Below are 18,473 nucleotides of genomic sequence, written 5' to 3' on the forward strand. Positions count from 1 at the left end.
GTAAAATAAAAAATACGGATGCAGTTTAAATTGTTACTTTTCTTTTATTTGTTAAGAATATAAAATTACTATCGTTAATCGATCTCTCGATCACGATAAATTAAGGTGTTGATTAATATATAAATTAATAAAGAAAACATCCAGAACCGCACACGTGTCAAATCACGGGTATCGCTCGCTTTTATATATATCTATTTCCGGCGACTGAACTCAAGTGCTCGGCTCTCCCTTTTCATCCCTTTTCATGGAATCATCGATCCTTCCTCTGCCCCACACTCGAGGCACCGCCTTCAGCTCTTCCTCACTCAGATGGCGAACCAATGCGCCTCTCCTCTCCTCGACGCCTTCCACCGCACGCTGCTTCCGGATCTCGATCAGGTAATCTTCTTCTCTTCAACTCTGCTCCTTTCCGGAACTTGTTTTTCATCCCCAAAGCCGGCCGAAGTAATTGGAATCAATGCGCATATTCAGATGTAGTTCATCCAGAGTTGCGTTAGGATTGCAAAGAGCTGTCAGTAAGGCATGTCTTTGGTTTGTTCCCCGTATCGTTTTCAATTTGCTGTTGGGAGTTGAATTGCTAACCACGAGCGATGTCGTTGTTGTCGCAGGCCCGAGGAAGATTTATGATAAATCCTAGCAATGTTTTTGATCAAAGTGTTGAAGCACAGTCGATAGAGGTGTGCTTTTATTTATTTATTTATTTTTTCTTTGCATTTTCTGTTATCCCGTGTATTTTTTTTTTCTTTTGTTGTTGTCGAGACTAATTTCATATGCTTGCTCTGGCATCAGTTTACCTTCAATATTGTATGAAGAAAAGAACATAACAATTTGATTTCAGTAAAATACAGCGTAAAGAAATTAATTGACGATGTTTGCAATTTCACATAGGAAAAGACTTCAGAAATGTTGGACGCTGATACTTCGTTGAAGTATTCTCGTGGTGTTGCCTCTCCACTTGGTGTCTCAGTTGCTGAAAATGGAATTAACTTTGCAGTTTTTTCAAGGCACGCTACACGTGTCTCACTGTGCTTGTCAAAATGTGAAAGGTAAAAAATGGAACTTTTAGTAGAAGGCAAAGTCAGCTTTATTTTGAGTAAAAATTTTATGATACGGTTTCACACACAAGATGGTGAATGTAAGTTCACGTATACTAGATAATGATTGATGATTTGAAAAACTTTAATATTCAATTTTCTTATTGCTTTAATGATCTTTTAATTTCTCATTGTTAATCTTTGTTGATTATTGGTTATAAATGTCTTTATAAAATAGCTACTCATGTGATGTCTAAAACAGATATTTCTCAAATGAAGGAATGCATCAGGCTTTGTTGAATCATTGGAAGTCAAGTGTTTGCAAAGAAAGTAGTTTTTTTCTCCATGTTTGATTATAAGAAATATCCCTATTTATTGTCTTTCTTAAACATTTAACTTATCTTTTCTGTATCACTGAAAATGTTTTTCAGTGCTTAAGAATATGTTTGTTCACTGTACACTTAAAAATCTTAGAAACTATTTTTGAAGAATTATTTCAAATGCTAAAAAATGTAGGAAGCTATTTTCATAAAAGGGAATTGAACATTATTTGCATAATGACTAGTGGTATCTTGACTTTGACTTTTTCATGGAAAGCGTCAACTCTCTTTGCACAGGTGGACAGAAGGGTAGCTCTAGATTTCCAGTTAATAGGTGACAAGATATGCATTGGTCACTCTGCTTTTCTATAATGCTCCATTGTTCTAGCAGGGAATACCGGAGGGAAATATGTGATGGTAAAAACACAGAAAACAATAACCTTGGTGATTGGTGGAGAAACCCATGGTTCTTCAATTTGGACTAGTTGGAATATACGTGCATGAAGGTTGAGATTTTATAGGATTCTTTCCTTTCTTAAATGGGATTCAAACCCCAAATGTTGAAATAAAAGCTTAAGTTCACATGGTTTCATTTCTGTTGTTAAGTGTTTTGCTGGTTTAGTGATTTTAATATTGATTTAGAGTAGGAAAATAGATAAGAAAAAAAGCTAGTGCACTATGACATTTACATTGTTAGATCTTTTTTGTTTAATTTTGTAAGGCTGCAGTTTGCTGACCAAACTTAAGTCAAGTTTAGTTTGTAAAAAACATATGCATGATGGATCTGAAGTTTAGCCTGTTTTATTGTGCATCCTTGACTGGGTCTCCCAAATTTAACCAATAAATCTTGTACAGGCTTCAGAAGTTTAGCACACATTCACAATAACACCTTTTTCTGGTTAAAACTGAGCTTGATGTTGCAATTTAAGTAATCTGTTTTTTTGGCATAAAAAATGGGCAGCCGGGCATGTTTGATTAAATTTACATTTATTTATTCTGCTGGTTTCTTCTGTGTGTCTTCCTACACAAACACTTGATAGGTGGTTAATTAGCTGACTTTCAGATAGTATCACATGAGGCTTATCTAATAATTGTTGCAGTGCCAATAATATATCCTAGTTGAATTAAACCTCATTGTGTGCTTGGGGGTAGTCCAATTCAGTCCTTGCCGATACATGCGGATGACTTAAGATATTAGGCTATTTTTACTTTGAAGGACTGGAATTAGAGGGGAAGAAGGTGAAGGAATAGCGGAGGTGGGGAGAGGAGGAAACAAAGTTTTTTTTTGGGGTGTTGGGAAGGAGGGAAATGAACAAATTAGGCCTTGCTTCTCTCTCTTGTGCCGCCATAGATTGACTGACCTTATGTGTCAAATACTAGTATCTATAGGTTGTTATAATATGAATATATCTATAAGTATCTAATGTCTAATCACAATCTCATTTTCTAGATGATTGTAGCTTTTCTATTATATGGAACTTTAAAATAGTGTTCAACCTAACTAATTTGTTGTTTGGAAATTTCATTCTCTACTATTGGGACATTAGTATGTTCGATCTGGCTCAGGGAAGATAATCAGCAAATGGATGATGGCATGTTGGAGGTTCCACTGGATCCGCAGATAAATAAAACTGGTGACGTTTGGCACATCTATATTGAGGTAGTACTGAAGTTATGATATTTTGATAGTTTAAGTTGGTAGTTTTATTAAGTTTGTTATAAATAACAACGTTGCTATGTTCTTGTGACAAATCTATCCAATCTGCAACTAATTCATTGATCTCCAACAATGATTTCCTTTGTGCAAGTAACTTCTCTTAGAAGATCAATTCATCATATGAAGTAGAATTTACAAATTTTCTACAAGTCTTTTATAATGGACATTTCTTGTGAATTTTAGAGCCAAATTTCTATTTTGCATTAGATTCACCATCCATGACTCATAATACGATCTAAGGTTTAAAAGCTTATTCTGAGCTAAGGTTTTAATCCGTTGTCAGAATGAGTGAGTGTCATGTCAGATGTATAGACACATAGTGCCAAAAGTATCAATAAGAGGAGAAGAAGAATTTGGAAGAGTTATCTTGAGAAGAGTTGTGAAAGTTGAGAAGAGTCACAGAACAATCCCCATCTTCAGACGAGTTTGTGGAAGTTCAGGAAAGACTTGTTGTCCTCAAATACCTCTCACTAGCCACCTTGAGGAAGTTTCATCGCCCTCAAATGCCTCTTGCTGCCACCTCGCAGAAGAGTTACACCTCTTGATGTCATTTCATGCCACTTTGCATTGTGTCACTATTTTTAAAAGAGTTGTGAAAGTCTCAGATCCACCTTGCATCATGCCACTGTATTCCAAAGAGGTTCAAAAGCACGGGGGAAGCTTTCAGCAGTTTGTGGAAGCCTTAGATGCCTTAGGGGAAGCATCCCATTGCCTCACCTTCATCGTAGAAGATTCTAGCATCGTTGCAGGTGGAACAAAATGTTTCACCCATGTCAATTGACATGGAATGAAATTTTAATGCACGATACCATCTATTGGTAACTCAATACCGCTTTTCCTATTTCTACATTGAATTTTAATTTGTATCCTGGTGTATGACAATGCCACAGTTGCATGTTGTGTCATGTTTTAATTATGCGATATTACTTAAATATAGAAAACAGTGATGTTGATAGAGCACTATTTAATCTCAGATGGAATTGCAAAACTGAAATACTGAATTATATAACTCAGTAGGTCAGAGAATGATTTAAAACCTCCCTGAATCTGTCATGCAGTTCTAAATGAGGTTATTTCATTATACATACATTTTTCACTATGTTTATTTTTGGTCAATTCCTAGGGGTTATCACAATCTGGAATTGTCTATGGCTACCGAATTGATGGTCCTCAAGGATGGGGACAAGGGCATCGCTTTGACAGTAGTGTCATTCTTCTTGATCCTTATGCAAAATTAGTTTCTGGAAGGAAAAGGTTTGGGGATGTTTCAGATAAGATGTCCAAGTTCCTTGGAACATATGACTTTACCAGCCCTCCTTTCGACTGGGGTCCTGATTATAAGCTTCCAAATATACCTGAGGTAAAACTGAAGAACAGAATCTTACCAAGAAAATTTGTTTTCTTGTGCACAGAACCATCATTTTATGATTTAATTTTCTTTGTACAGGCAGATCTTGTTATATATGAAATGAATGTAAGGGCATTTACAGCTGATGGATCAAGTGGGCTAGATCCGGACATTTGTGGGAGCTACCTTGGAGTTATTGAAAAGGTAGGTTCTTATATATCGCGATAATGTCAATATATGGTTTTCTGTGGTTAGACTATTTGGATACATACAAGTTATCAAACCATTTCTGTAAACTTGGTCTATTAGGCTACATACTAATCATGCCTTATCTGCAAATTCAGATAAACGAGTTTAAGATATATTCAAATGTTCAATCTTTACCATCTATTGATTTTTGTTTTTCTTTATACTATCTTAGTTTAATTGTAATTGTGAATTTCTATTAACATCCACGTTTCCCTACCATAAACAAATATACAGTTGTAGGCACTAGGAAAAAGGAAGTACTCATACAGTTCACTCATTCCCACACGTGGTGAAAACACCCTTATCTATTTCAAACTCATATCACTTTTTCATTGTTCTTGTCATCTGCAAAACTAACTCAGATTTTGAAACGTGTTATAAAGCAAGACAGGTTTCTGCTTGGGATAACCAAAAATTCTCCAATTTGGGTTTGGATAGTAGCATTCTATGATTGATTAAGGTTTATGTTGGTTTAGATTTGATGAACTTATTTGCTTATTGAGTGAATCAGATTGGCTACTGCAGAAAGTTCCTGAAAAGAGTTGGGGTTATCTATAGGTGTTTTGATTATTGAGGTTTGTTTCTGATAGTGACCAAATTGGTGGGTACCTAGGTATCCCTAATCTCCATTAGGAAGATCTATTACCTCCTTAATTGTTTTTCCAATCACTAGCATACTTAAAAGTGCACGTCAACAAGTATAACCTATGTTGGTGGAGAATGAAGATATCCTTCTATGTAGATTTTTCTATGTTATCCAATTGATATTATCATAAGCCTAAGGATAAAGTGCTCAATAGTGTTTTAAGTCTTATGCCTTAATAATTAGCCTGAGCAAAAAATCTAGTTCCGTTGGCAAATCAGCATAAGCACAGCTGCTGGAGACATGACAAAGATATCTGACAGTTACAGTTCCTGGACCGCCCGCGCGCTAGCTTCTTTCTAGATGGTGCCACCTGCGCCACATATAATGAAACTTCAATGCTACAAGGCATCCTACAGAAAAAAGTCATGAAATAATTTCCATCTAAATGTTTCCCTTGATGGAAGGAAAGAGGGGAAAAAATCTTTTTAAAACTTTATTTTTCAAAGATAAAAATTATAAATCAAGCATAGATTTGATAAGACATTTTTTAAGCTTAGATTTGACCATCATTCCATGCGAAATTGTGTTTTGGTCAAATCGGATAGAAACAAAATGAAAAAAAAATCGGAGAAAGATTTTCTGCCTTTTTCTTCCATCTTAACTTTTCTGTCAAAGGAAGCATAGGAATAGTGTAGCTAAAAGAATCTTTCGCCTTGTTTCTTTCCTGGTTTCCTTCTCGCATAGGAAACACATTTAAATTGAAAATTATTTCCTTTGTCATGGACCATAAAATTATGTGTGAGATAGTGTATCCGCTCTCACACTAACACAACAATGGCACACGACACTGGTTTTGGTGGCAAACCCTATCTAGGATGATGATAATAATAGTTTCAATGCCCTCTTCTTTTTTTGCTACTTCTTCTGCCACTAAGTGACCAATTCTTCTTCTTTAGCGAAAGTGAGTCATATTGTAGACCTTTATTATCTGATGGGATAGTCTAAGAGGCTAAGGCGAGAACAATTCCCCGTCAATGTAACTAGTAATTTTATCCAACTTTACATGGTAATCAATATCTCATTTATCTGTTGCGTGGATGAGAGTTTTGGGCAATACTTTGATTGCTAATGTTCAATTTCTTAAAAGCTAAGTGATTAAACAATGGAATTTGAGTAGCATGTATATGGAATCTATTCTCTTTTCAGTTGCTTTTTTTTTTACTCTAGTACTTAACCTCTACTAAAACTTAGAAATTTCCATTGCCATTCCTTTGGCTCGAGACTAATTTTTTATAAATATTTTTTTAGATCCCATATTTGCTGGAACTTGGAATCAATGCTGTGGAATTGTTGCCTGCATTTGAATTTGATGAGTTTGAATTTCAGAGATATCCTAACCCAAGAAATCACATGGTAAAGCTTATTTTACTTTTTCTTCAGGAATTCTAGTTATAGTAGCTATCTTCCATTTTATTCTTCAACTTACACAGTTACACATAGTTATTCGTTTTATGTGTGATGTTTTCAAGATCAACACATGGGGTTACTCTACGATGAACTTTTTTGCTCCCATGAGTCGGTATGCTAGTTCTGGTGGTGGATCTTTGGTTGCTTCTCATCAATTTAAGGAGATGGTGAAAGCTTTGCATAATGCTCGAATCGAGGTGTAATAAAATTTACTTTCCGTTCAGTTCAGAGACATTGTCTATGTGCACATTTAGAAAGTCTTCCATGGAATATTCATGTTAAGTATCTGTCCTTGCAGGTTATTTTGGATGTTGTTTATAACCATACTAATGAAGCAGACGATGATCACCCTTATACTACATCATTTCGTGGTATTGACAATAAGGTGATTATATAAGCAAATCACTACACAACCTTAACACACTCATATTTGCAGTTAAAGTTGACGACATGTGCCTCAATTGTTTTCCTTGTTGAAGAAAATGCTTATTATTATAATTGTCATGGTCTGCGGGTGCAACTTCCACTTACGATGTAGCCAATTAAGGATAGTGTAATAATAGAAAATCAAAGCCACGAAAACAACCACTAGCTCTAACAAATACAAAGTTTTTTTTTTCATCAAACTATATATATTCCTAGAAAAAGCTTATAACAAAGTCCTAATAGAAATTATATGGAAAATTTTAGAAAAGAGGTGATAGCATAATAAAACTTGAAACAATTGAAGATATATATAAGGATATAATGACAAGAGTGAATACTTCAAGCAAATTAGTCAAACAGTCCCTTATGAAAATAGGCTATGTCAAGGATCCATTCTAAGTCCTTTTTTTAAACACTAGTTATGAATGAACTCACTAGATACATCTACCATGGTGCATTTTGTTTGGAGATACATTATTTTGGTTGACGAGATACATAAAGGAGTACATTTTAAGTTTGAATTTGGCAGGAAAGTAAAAGATTTTAGATTTAGTAGAGTAAAATTAGAATATATAGAATTTAAGTCGATAATAATAGATGTAACAAGATAATTGTTAAGATAAGAGATAATGAGTTAATTGTAATAGAAAGGTTTAAGTATCTAGGATCGTTTTTATAGAACGATGGAGCGGTTGATTGAAATATTTTATAAAGGATACAAGTAAGATCGTTGAAATAGAGGATGACTAGATGACATCAAGTGTTCTTTGGATTCTAAGGTATCTCTAAAATATAAAGGAAAATTTTATAAAACGGTAATTAGACTTACTGGAGGTGTGGAAGGGAGCGGTTCAAGCATGTATTAAATGTTGCTCCTCGAATACAACATGGGATAAAATGGTATTAAAGTTGAAAATAGTAGTCAAAAGTATATGTTGGTGCTATGAAAACGGTTCAGATCCCTAGAGGTTAGGGATGATCAGTGACCTACAAATAAAACTCGGATTTCTTTTGCTAATGACTTAGTAAGGACACACACATTAACAAAATAGATATTGCATAAAAGAAAGAGGACAAATAAATTACTTCGTTTGCAACCCACGAGTTACTAGTCCAAGAATTATGAAAGCTCCACTATCTTCTCCTATTCAGAAACTTATCAGACGTGGAGAACCCTCTGACAACGGTTAAGCGCTAGAGTAAATAAAAATTGAAAGATAATGAAATGTTCGAGAGTGTGTTATGTTCCTCTTTGAGCTTCAGTTCCGTTATAGACTCCATCTTGATTTGAATGTTGTGTTGACGTGGCACCTTTTGGTCGCCCGGAAGCCTTTTAGTCGATTGGATCATTGCTAACACGGCTTTAAGCTTTATCTGCTTTGACAACGACTTGATAAGGGTTCTAGATGACTCAGCTCCTTCTGGTCAGGAGGCTCTCTAGTTGCCTAGAAGTTGCTGACGTGGCTATTCTGATCTGTTTCGATAACGGGTTTGGATGACTTAGCTGTCATCTTTTGGTCGCTTAGAATATAGTCAACCATTAGTCTAGACGATTCCTATATTTTGCCTTCTCTAGTTCTCTAGTCCCTTGGATGAATCTACGGTCGCTTGAACATGCGGTTTTCAAGACATTATCTCGGTCGCCTTGCGCAGTCTTTCTTTTGGCTTCTCGTCCCTCGGGTGCACTGAGCCCTTCTGGCTCTCTCTCGTGTGTCCTTGTTACTCTGCCGGAGTACTCTTAGGCAGCTCCTCGTATCTCGGATGCATCGAGCCCGTCAACTCCTTTCCCGTGCCATCCTTCTCATTCACTTGCATCTTTTGCCAAGATTTGCCATCTCCAATGCGTGTTCTCCTAAGTCCCTATACACTTTGACACACATATTAAAACTTAACAAACACCAAACTTAAACTTATTTGGCAACATATCAAAACACTATTGGGGTTCTAATATTCTTCTCATCTTTGATGTTCGCCACACTAAGTTTAAATTAGGGTAAATCACAATAAAATAAGCATATTGCAATTAAGTTAAATAATTCTAACTTCCCTTGCATTTATTCCTAATTTCCATTTCTCCCAATTTTGACAAAAAAAAAAAAGTTCTAGAAAAAACTCAAACTTTCTCCCCTTGTTTGTAAGTTTGGTAAAAATATTTTGAAATTAGAGAATATTATGAAATATTTATCAAGTGTAAGATTCAATATTTTCTATCACAGAAAATTAATTTTAATCAAAATTTTTTTTCATTAATTTTTTAATTTCAATATACATATTTTTCTAAAAATAATGTTAGCAAAATTTCTAAGTATACAAAAATCATGAAATTTTAGCTATAGATAGAAAACATGTTTTATTTTTATTTTAAAATATTTTGCATAAAATTTTGAATAGAATATTCAGAAAACAAAAATTTTGATTTCGTGTATGCATATCGAATAACTAGTTGGTCGCATGTATATATATATATTCAGATCATTTGAACCATTTTGAGTTTCTAATAATTTTTTTTCTAATGTTAGTTTTTGAGTTTCTAATAATTTTTTTTCTAATGTTAGTTTTTGAGTTTCTAATAATTTTTTTTCTAATGTTAGTTTTTGAGTGTCTATTTGTTCTCTTAATTTTGCATTTTCATCCTTAACTTTTTTAAATTCTTCCTTAGAGAATGAATTTTCTAATTCAATTGTAATTTGTTTCAATTCCATGCATTTATTTCTAGTTTTACATAATGATCTAGACAATATCTTTATTGCATCATACAATTGTTCTGAAGGTAAATTACGTACTTCACTTTGACGGATTCGTAGGTCAACTTGGTGAGTTGCCATCGATGCAAGACTAGCTATGTGCTTAGTTTCTGAATCCTGTGAAGATGAAGTGTCACTCCATGTTGCTTTTAACATTCTCTCTTTGGGCTTCACCTTTTCTTTAGTCTTGTTCTTGAGCTTGGGATAGTTGTCCTTGATATGACCCTTTTCGTCATAGTTGTAGCACCTGACCTTTTGTTTCTACTTCTTCTTTAGCAATTTGGTCGCTTGTCTCTCGTCAAAATTGTTAGTTTTAAAATATTTCTTCATTTTCCTTATGGAGTATTCTCGTTCATCTCTTTCCATTACGACTCCGAATCTGACTTGTTTTGCTTTGCTTTTAGAGCTAAGTTGTGGTTCGTCTTCTTTGTTTCTTTCATTCTTGTACATCTAGACTCATGTAATTCCATAGTAATGAAAAAAAAAATCTTTTAAACTACTTACCTCAAGGTTCTTCGCAATATAGTACGAGTCTACTATAAACATCCATTCCTAAGTGTGCGAGAAGGTAATTAAAGCATACCACTAAGTGTACCGATTTGACACTATTTCTTCGAGATTGTGGAGATCTCCTTGAGCTTAACATGTAGTTGAACCATGTTTTCTCCCTTTTTCAATTGGAGATTGCTTAGTTCACGTAGCGTCTGGCTAACTTTACTTCCGAGGTGCTTTTATGGAGCTCGGAATTTTTTCGAGAGTTCTTTAGTGGAGTTATACGTGTCAATCCTATTTAGTTCATGCGCTAGTAATATGTTTAGTGGGTGGAATTTGACTTTACCATTTGCCATGAATTCCTTTTGTTACTCCCCGGAGGTATGCTTGCCCGACAAATGGATAATATCCTCCCTTGACAACATATGAAATCTGGGTACATTGCCACAAGGCTGTACAAGTATAATAACTATAATTCACATGACTACACAGCGGAAGATAATAATAATACACAGCCTACACGGCTGGTATAAACACAAACCACGCAAGATAATAGATTAAATATACTGACTGCATGTCGGCATGACCTAATATAGCAACGACGCATAATCCTAATAAAAGTAGCCCCAAAGCTAAAATCCAAGAGCAAGACAAATATTACTTACCATGTCCGAAAGCAAAATACAAGTAGAGCAGTAAGAACAACGTTGCGACAATGACATGTGTGCACAACGTCACGATAGCGACATGTGTGCACAACGTCGCGACAATGACATGTGTGCTGCGGTGTTGTGGTGATGGGCTGCTGGAGAGGTCTTGTGGCGGTGGATGCGGGACAACCGTCCATTGTTGGTCACTGTGGTTGCGACGATCAGGAGAAAAGGGCCGAGTGAAGGTGGGCGTCAGTGTTGTCAACGGTTGGCGACACTGCGGCTTCAGGGACGCGAGGGCGATTGCGGTTGAAGAGAAGGGGACCGGGAGAGGAGAAGGGGGATCGACGAAATTAGGGGAGAACACTTAGGTATTTATAACTTAGGTTATTTGATTAATACTTTAGGTTAATTAAACTAATCAATTCCCACTTAATTGATATTCTAAACAAATTATCTCTAAGCCTAATAGATTCATTCTTTAAACGTGTCTTACGAACTCCTTTTAAATCTCGAATAATTTCTAAAAATTCTCAAAAAATTCGGTTAGGTTATTTCTCAAATAACACTTATTAATTAATTATCTTATCTTACACCTTTTGTTGCTTTTGCTCCATCTATGTTCCTTGAGTTCTCCTCCTTCGTTCGTGGGCACTTTAAACCCATATTTTATATAAATTATAATTTCAAAAACAGTTTTAAAGAATACCTTCATTTTCTTCTTCCACATGGTAAAGTCACCTTTGAATTTTGGTGGATGGATGTTTGATTCGGCCATTCCTTCCAATCTAGTTGCTTAGTTAATAGTTAGTCCTTTTGAACAGTTCGACTTTGATACCACATGTTGGTGCTACGGAAGCGGTTCGGATTGCTAGAGGGGAGGGGTGAATAACGACTTGCAAATAAAACTTGGATTTTTCTTGCTAACGACTTAGCAAGGACAAACACATTAAAAAAATAAATATTGCATAAAAGAAAGAGGACACAAAAAAATTACTTGGTTTGCAACCCACGAGTTGCTAGTCTAAGAACTATGAAAGCTCCACTATCTTCTCTTTTTCAAAAACTTGTCGGAGGCGGAGAAGCATTTTACAACAGTTAAGCGCTAGAGTAAATAATGAACTGAAAGACAATGAAATATTGGAGAGTGTTATGTTCCTCTTCAAGTTTCAATCCTTTTGTAGACTTCATCTCGATCTGACTTTTGTGCTAACGTGACATCTTCTGGTCGATTGGATTTTTGCTGACTCACCTTCAGGCTTTATCTACTTCGACAATGACTCGATAACGACTTTGGATGACTCAGCTCCCTCCGTTCGCCTAGAGGCTCTCCGTCGCTTGGAGGCTGGTGACGTGGTTGATTTGATCTGTTTCGACAACGAGTCTTCTTTCAGTTGCCTGGAATATGGTCAACCATTAGTCTTGACCATTCCTTGATCTTGTCGTTGATCTTGCTTTCTTCGATCGCCTAGATGAATTTATGGTCACTCAGATATGCCATCTTCCTTCCGACTTCTCGTCCCGTATATACATCGAGCCCTTCCGACTCACTCCTGTGTGTTCTCCTTGCTCCACTGGAGTACTCTTTCGCAACTTCTCGTACCTCGAATGAATCGAGCCCGTCGGCTCCTTTCCCATACCATCATTCTTGCTCGCTTATGTCTTCTGCCAAGGTTTGCTCTCCTAAGTCCCTATACACTTAGACACATTAAAACTCAACAAGCACCTAACTTAAACTTATTTGATAACACATCAAAACACCACTAGGAGTTCTAATAGTGTACTCGGTGAGTCAGGACATACACCACCAAATAAAGAATCTTAGTGGTGGAATGAGGATGTACATGAAAAAGTAAAGGAAAAAATCAAACAATTTATAAGAAATTATATATTTATAAGAATAAGGATAATTTTTAAAAATATACAGTAGCAGTGAATGAAACGTTTGGACGCTTATATCGAAAATTGGATACAAAAGGAGAAATAAATATTTAATAGTTAAAGCGAGAGAGAAGAAGACAAGAGATCTTATCAAAATAAGATGTATTAAAGATAAATGCAATAGGGTACTAGTAAATGACGACGAAATAAGAGAGCGATCATTAACTTTTTAATGAAGGTTTAGATGACCAACTTAATTTATTTAGGCCAAATGAGTAAAAAAATTTAAATTTGTATAGTAGAATTTAAACTTTAGAAGTAGAGCAAACATTAAATGGGATATAAAATGAAAAAATAATTAGACCAGATGATATTCTAATAGAGGTATGAAAGTGCCTTGGGAAACATGATATTGAATAACTCACAAAGTTATTCAACCTGATATTGAAAACTAAAACATGGCTGATCAATGGAGGGTAATTACTCTAGTTCCCTTATATAAGAATAAAGGAGACGTATAGGGATAGTAAATTAAAGAGTCATAGCATGAAATTTTGAAAAAGAGTAATAGAAAAAGACTAAGGAGGAAGATTACAGTGACCGAAAATCAATTTGAATTTATGCCCGGATGGTCAACAATAGAAGTTGTACATCTTCTTTGGCAACTAATCGAAAAGTATTAAAAATAGAAGCAAGACGTATATATCGTATTCATCGACCTAGAAAAAATTTATGATAAAAGTCCCAAGGAAAATTATATGGAGAACTCTAGAACAGAGAAGTGTTAGTCTAACATATATTGAACTAATTAAGGATATATACGAGAATATAATAACAAGAGTAAAAACAGGTTGATTAACCAAAGTGTTTCCCATAAAGATAGGGTTATATTAAGGATCAGCTCTAAGTCTCTATTTTCTTACACTAATCATGGATGAACTCATTGGACACATCCAAGATACAATACCGTGATGCATGTTGTTTGCAGATAATATTATTTTGGTAAATAAAACACGTGAAAGAGTAAATGCTAAACTCAAATCTGGACTGGAAATGCTAGAAGTGAAAGGTTTTAGACTTAGTAAAGACATAATATATGGAATTTAAGTTTAACAATATTAGACGTAATAATACAATTATTAAAATAGGTGTAGAAGAGAAAGAGATCATATATTCCTCATCACAATAATCCGCTTACATATGGGTATTTATATACATATGGAGAGAAAGATGATCTTATAATTATGGTATGTCTATTAATTACAATCATTTGCAATCTCTATAATCAACAATAATCCCTACAATTAAGGAATCTTCGGAAGTATTCAACACTCTCCCTCTAGTTGGAGTACCTCAATTATATCGAGGTTGTCACAAACTTCTAACAATCATTTTCCTCTTAATGCTTTAGTAAAGACATCAACAACTTGGTTAGATGATGATGTGAATGGAATGACAATTTTCTAATTCATTATACACTCGCGAATAAATTGACAGTCAACTTCAATATGCTTAGTTCTCTTATGAAAAATTGGATTATTTGCAATATGAATAGATACTTAGTTATCATAGTATATTCGTAGTAGTTTATTGTAGTTGAACCCTAATTCTTCAAGCAAATTCTTTAGCCATAATATCTCGGTCACAGAGTGAGTCATGACTCTGTACTCAAATTTGGCAGTCGATCTATTAGGACCCTTGGCGGCTAACTAGAGGGAGGTGAATAACCCTGCAAAGAAAAACGAAAAACCTTCCTCGAGCTTTTATAACTTTAACAAAATTAACACTTGCATAAAATATATAAGACAGATTAAAAAGGAAGAATCACAACGAATTACTTGGTTACAACCGGGAGGTTGTTAATCTAACGAAGTAGAAAGCACACTAATTTCTTCTTAAGGCGAAGAAGCCTCTTTACAGTAGTTGGAGTACTAAAAATACGAAGCTAGACAAAAGAAATCGTTTACAAGTGTTCTTCAATGTTCTTCTTGTTTTATGTTAGCTTCTGGGATCAGGGTTGTATTTATAGCCCTGGTCGGGGCGCCTGGAACCCTTCCAGGCACCTGGAGGGGGAGAAAACTTTATCCCCATCGCAACGGATCATGTTTGATGCAATCCAGATAAAAATCCTTCAATCCAGGCGCTCGAACCCAAGTTAACAGCTTATTAACTTGTTTGGTTCGGGTTTTTGCTTCGGCTCGCTTAGGTCCGGGTCTTCTGCTCCGGCTCCGGTTCCACTTGGGTGATCTCGGCCTTTCGGAATAGGGCTCACTCGAACCCAACTTCCGGCCTTCGAGCAATTTTCCGCTCTGGGTTCTCGTCCCTCGGAAACGCCATGCGCCTCCTTCTCGTCCGCCCGCGTACTTTTCCGCAGCACCTCGTCCCTCAGACGCACCGAGCCCGTCGGCTCTCTTCCGTGCCGTCCTTCTCGCTAACTACGTCTTTTGCTCGACTTCCTGTGCTCCTAAGTTCCTGCCCACTTAGATACAGGGGTTAAAACTAACAGGACCTAATATGACTTGGTTGATCACATCAAAATTACCTTGGGGTACTAATACGACCTAGCAACAACAGTTTGTTTCTTACTTCGTCATGTTACTAGATTTCCCCCTACATTAGTGTAATATCTAGAAGTGGACTATTTGTCGGTCTTAGATTCAACATAGTCGACATTAGAATAAGCTTCGATCTTTAGGTGCCCATTTCTCTTAAATGACAACCTTTTCCTGGAGATTTCTTAATGTACTTAAGAATCCTGATAGCAGCATCCCAGTGAACTTGCTTTGGCTTATCCATAAAACGACGGACTATTCCAACTGCAAAAGAGATGTCAGGTTTCGTTAAGTAGATGAGCTTCCTAACAAGCCGTCTACATTTTTCCTTATCCTAAAAGATCCCAAATACTTGAATTCATATCCATAGGCGTATCAACTAGCTTTGTCACGCCCCAGGGGAGTCTCTGCCGGTGAAATTTCGGCAACATCTCCCTTGTACGGGTGACAATCTGAAACTTGACTACATAGCCCTCAGGGCCTTCACAATCCTCGGCCAACACAGTCGGAACATATACAATAATATAAACAAACAATCCACGTAGTTTATAATAAATCAGCCTCCGACTGACTACACAACAAATCACAACACGCAGTTTATTATAAAACCTACTACACTACTCGAGGAAAACCAACTCACAACGGAAAACCATCGCAATAGAAAACAAGGGTAGTAGACTAAAACTCGATATAACATCCATGAGTACAAGATCTACACATCACACGTATGTAGATCACAAAACAAGGAAACAAATTCTGAAAGTAGAAAATCATATTTACACGAGGTGGGGGACTAGCGACTGGAACCTCCTGACACCCTCAACCTAAAATAGAAATAAAACAACGGGGTGAGTTCAATGAGCTCAGCGGGTATCAAGCTGTCATGCATAGTAAGATATATCTAACAGTAATAATCATGGAGTACAGTCTCCTGATTAAAAACAGGAAATGCGAAACTGAACAAGTAAAGAAGTTGTACTCACCAGGACCTCCTATCCGGATATAAGGGTCGTCAGACCAAACACATCATGTCTCTTGTATGCATGTCAATCATATGCAATCACAAAAATGCAACATCCAAAATGCAACAATCACAAGCAATAAATGCAATCCATGCATATGATGCAAATGATATGGTCACCCCTGACGCCAGTCAGCCACCTCACACACGATGGTGAGGCCAAGTTGGTAGGGATATGACAACTGTGCGCTCTGTCATCACTACTCCGAGTGACCGAGTGGACAGGATGTTGTCGGAGTACACCTATCCTCCTACCCCAAATCATAGTGGCGGAGCTCAAAGCTCTCGTCTCCCTGTGTCATAGTCAAGAGGAGGGTCCCTCCTGTCCGCTACAACGCTATAATCATACTACCCATGAGCGGATCAGCGGAGCCCTAACAGAGCAACCTGCTGCAACACACCTGCCTGATATACCACTAACAGTGGTTGTGTATGCAGATCCATGTAACTGGCGATGTGCTCAACAATAATGGAGCCGATAATCATTCAGCATGCAATCATGCAAAATGGTGCATGACACTAAGCATGTAATCCTGAAAATACCAACCTCCTCATAATGTGTACCAAAAGGAAAACCAAGTCCATATCAATGATATAGGTACACATGCCAAGTAATAAATCTAGATACACATGCCAAGTAATAAATTAGGTACACATGTCAAGTAAATCTAGTAGCTAGACTTGTATCCGATAATGCATTGTATGTCACTACATAAGTACACAGTGCAAGAATCAAGAGGACATACACATAAATGCACAACAGATAACAAAATAGGTATACTACGGGTATCAAGTAGTGACATACCAAGCAGATATTAGCATAACTATTACTACTAGTTATAACTCACTAAGCATACCAGAATGACAATATCAAAAGATAAGTCAAAGGTACCCGCCTCAAAATGGAGATCGTATCCGAAATAGATCCTACGTCAAGACGCTCGTCTCGAATCAAAGTCCTGCATTAAAATATTTTTACTTAGCTAATTCTATATGAATTAAATAGCTAAATAAAATCCCAACCAAACTAGGGTAATTCTAATCGAACACGATCTTTAATTAATCCTAAATTAATGTTTAGATCTTACTAATACAATTCATCACTTAACCTAGAGTTAAGTTAGTGTAACCTAATTAATCTATTTCATCTTCAACCAATGAATCCATCCATTCCATTACCATCATAGGTTCTAATCCAAATCCAACTAACCAATCATACTAATTAATTGACCCAAATCTAAGTTTCAAATAAGCTATAGATCCAAACCGAACTCATGAAATCAACTACATATCCTACAGCCAAGCTTCTTCAACAATTCCTCACCATACAGCAGCCACCCATCGATCAGCACTTCTTGATCAGTTTGGCCGTAAATCTGATAGAATACTTGGTCTCCACAGCCATGGATTTACAACCAAACATGGTGGTCGGATGGTATCAGCCACCGACAGTAGAACAAAAGAAAGGGGCAGAGATAAAGAACTCTTTGTACCCTTTATGATCGAGGAACGCACCTAGTGACTGCGATTTTAGGGGACTTTGACCGGATGCTTCACATCAAAACAAGAGGAAAGATCCAGCAGGAGCAGTGTTGTCCGATGGTCGGAGATGCTCTGCGCAGACGTGTGGCAATAGGGACGTCGAGGCTAGGGCTAGGATCTCCCTTCGTGGCCGGAGATTTGCTCACACGGGGCAGCGACCCGAAGAGAGCAATGCATCGACGATGGATCTAGGACACGACAACGACAAAATGCGACCACAGTGAGAAGAAGATCCAATCAAGAGCATCCACTCACCGTTAGGGCACGAAGCGGCGGTGGCTACCGGCGCGATTGGGATCTCCGCGACGAGGAGACAACGGGAAGAGGAGGGGAATCTGGGCACGCGGGAGGAAGGGGGGCGAGGCTTCCCTTGGCTGATGGACTTTGTATGGGTGGGAGAAGAGGAACCGAAACAGCGTCGCGAGAGGGGAAGGCGATCGGGTG

At 36.8% G+C, this 18,473-nt stretch overlaps 1 protein-coding gene across 1 annotated transcript in view; it reads left to right on the forward strand.

The window, feature by feature from the left end:
• Positions 1-221: 221 nt before the first annotated feature.
• LOC122026749 (isoamylase 3, chloroplastic-like) overlaps positions 222-18,473 on the forward strand; it is a 53,990-nt gene continuing 35,738 nt past the window's right edge. The window contains exons 1-10 of the mRNA XM_042585473.1: positions 222-378; positions 472-520; positions 609-677; positions 889-1,046; positions 2,921-3,014; positions 4,195-4,431; positions 4,519-4,623; positions 6,563-6,667; positions 6,784-6,918; positions 7,020-7,106. Of these exons, the coding sequence (XP_042441407.1) occupies positions 245-378; positions 472-520; positions 609-677; positions 889-1,046; positions 2,921-3,014; positions 4,195-4,431; positions 4,519-4,623; positions 6,563-6,667; positions 6,784-6,918; positions 7,020-7,106 (1,173 nt within the window). The 5' untranslated portion in view covers positions 222-244. The remainder of the gene's footprint in view (positions 379-471; positions 521-608; positions 678-888; positions 1,047-2,920; positions 3,015-4,194; positions 4,432-4,518; positions 4,624-6,562; positions 6,668-6,783; positions 6,919-7,019; positions 7,107-18,473) is intronic.

The sequence above is a fragment of the Zingiber officinale genome, chromosome 10A (genome assembly GCF_018446385.1).
Source record: "Zingiber officinale cultivar Zhangliang chromosome 10A, Zo_v1.1, whole genome shotgun sequence".
Lineage (NCBI taxonomy): Eukaryota > Viridiplantae > Streptophyta > Magnoliopsida > Zingiberales > Zingiberaceae > Zingiber > Zingiber officinale.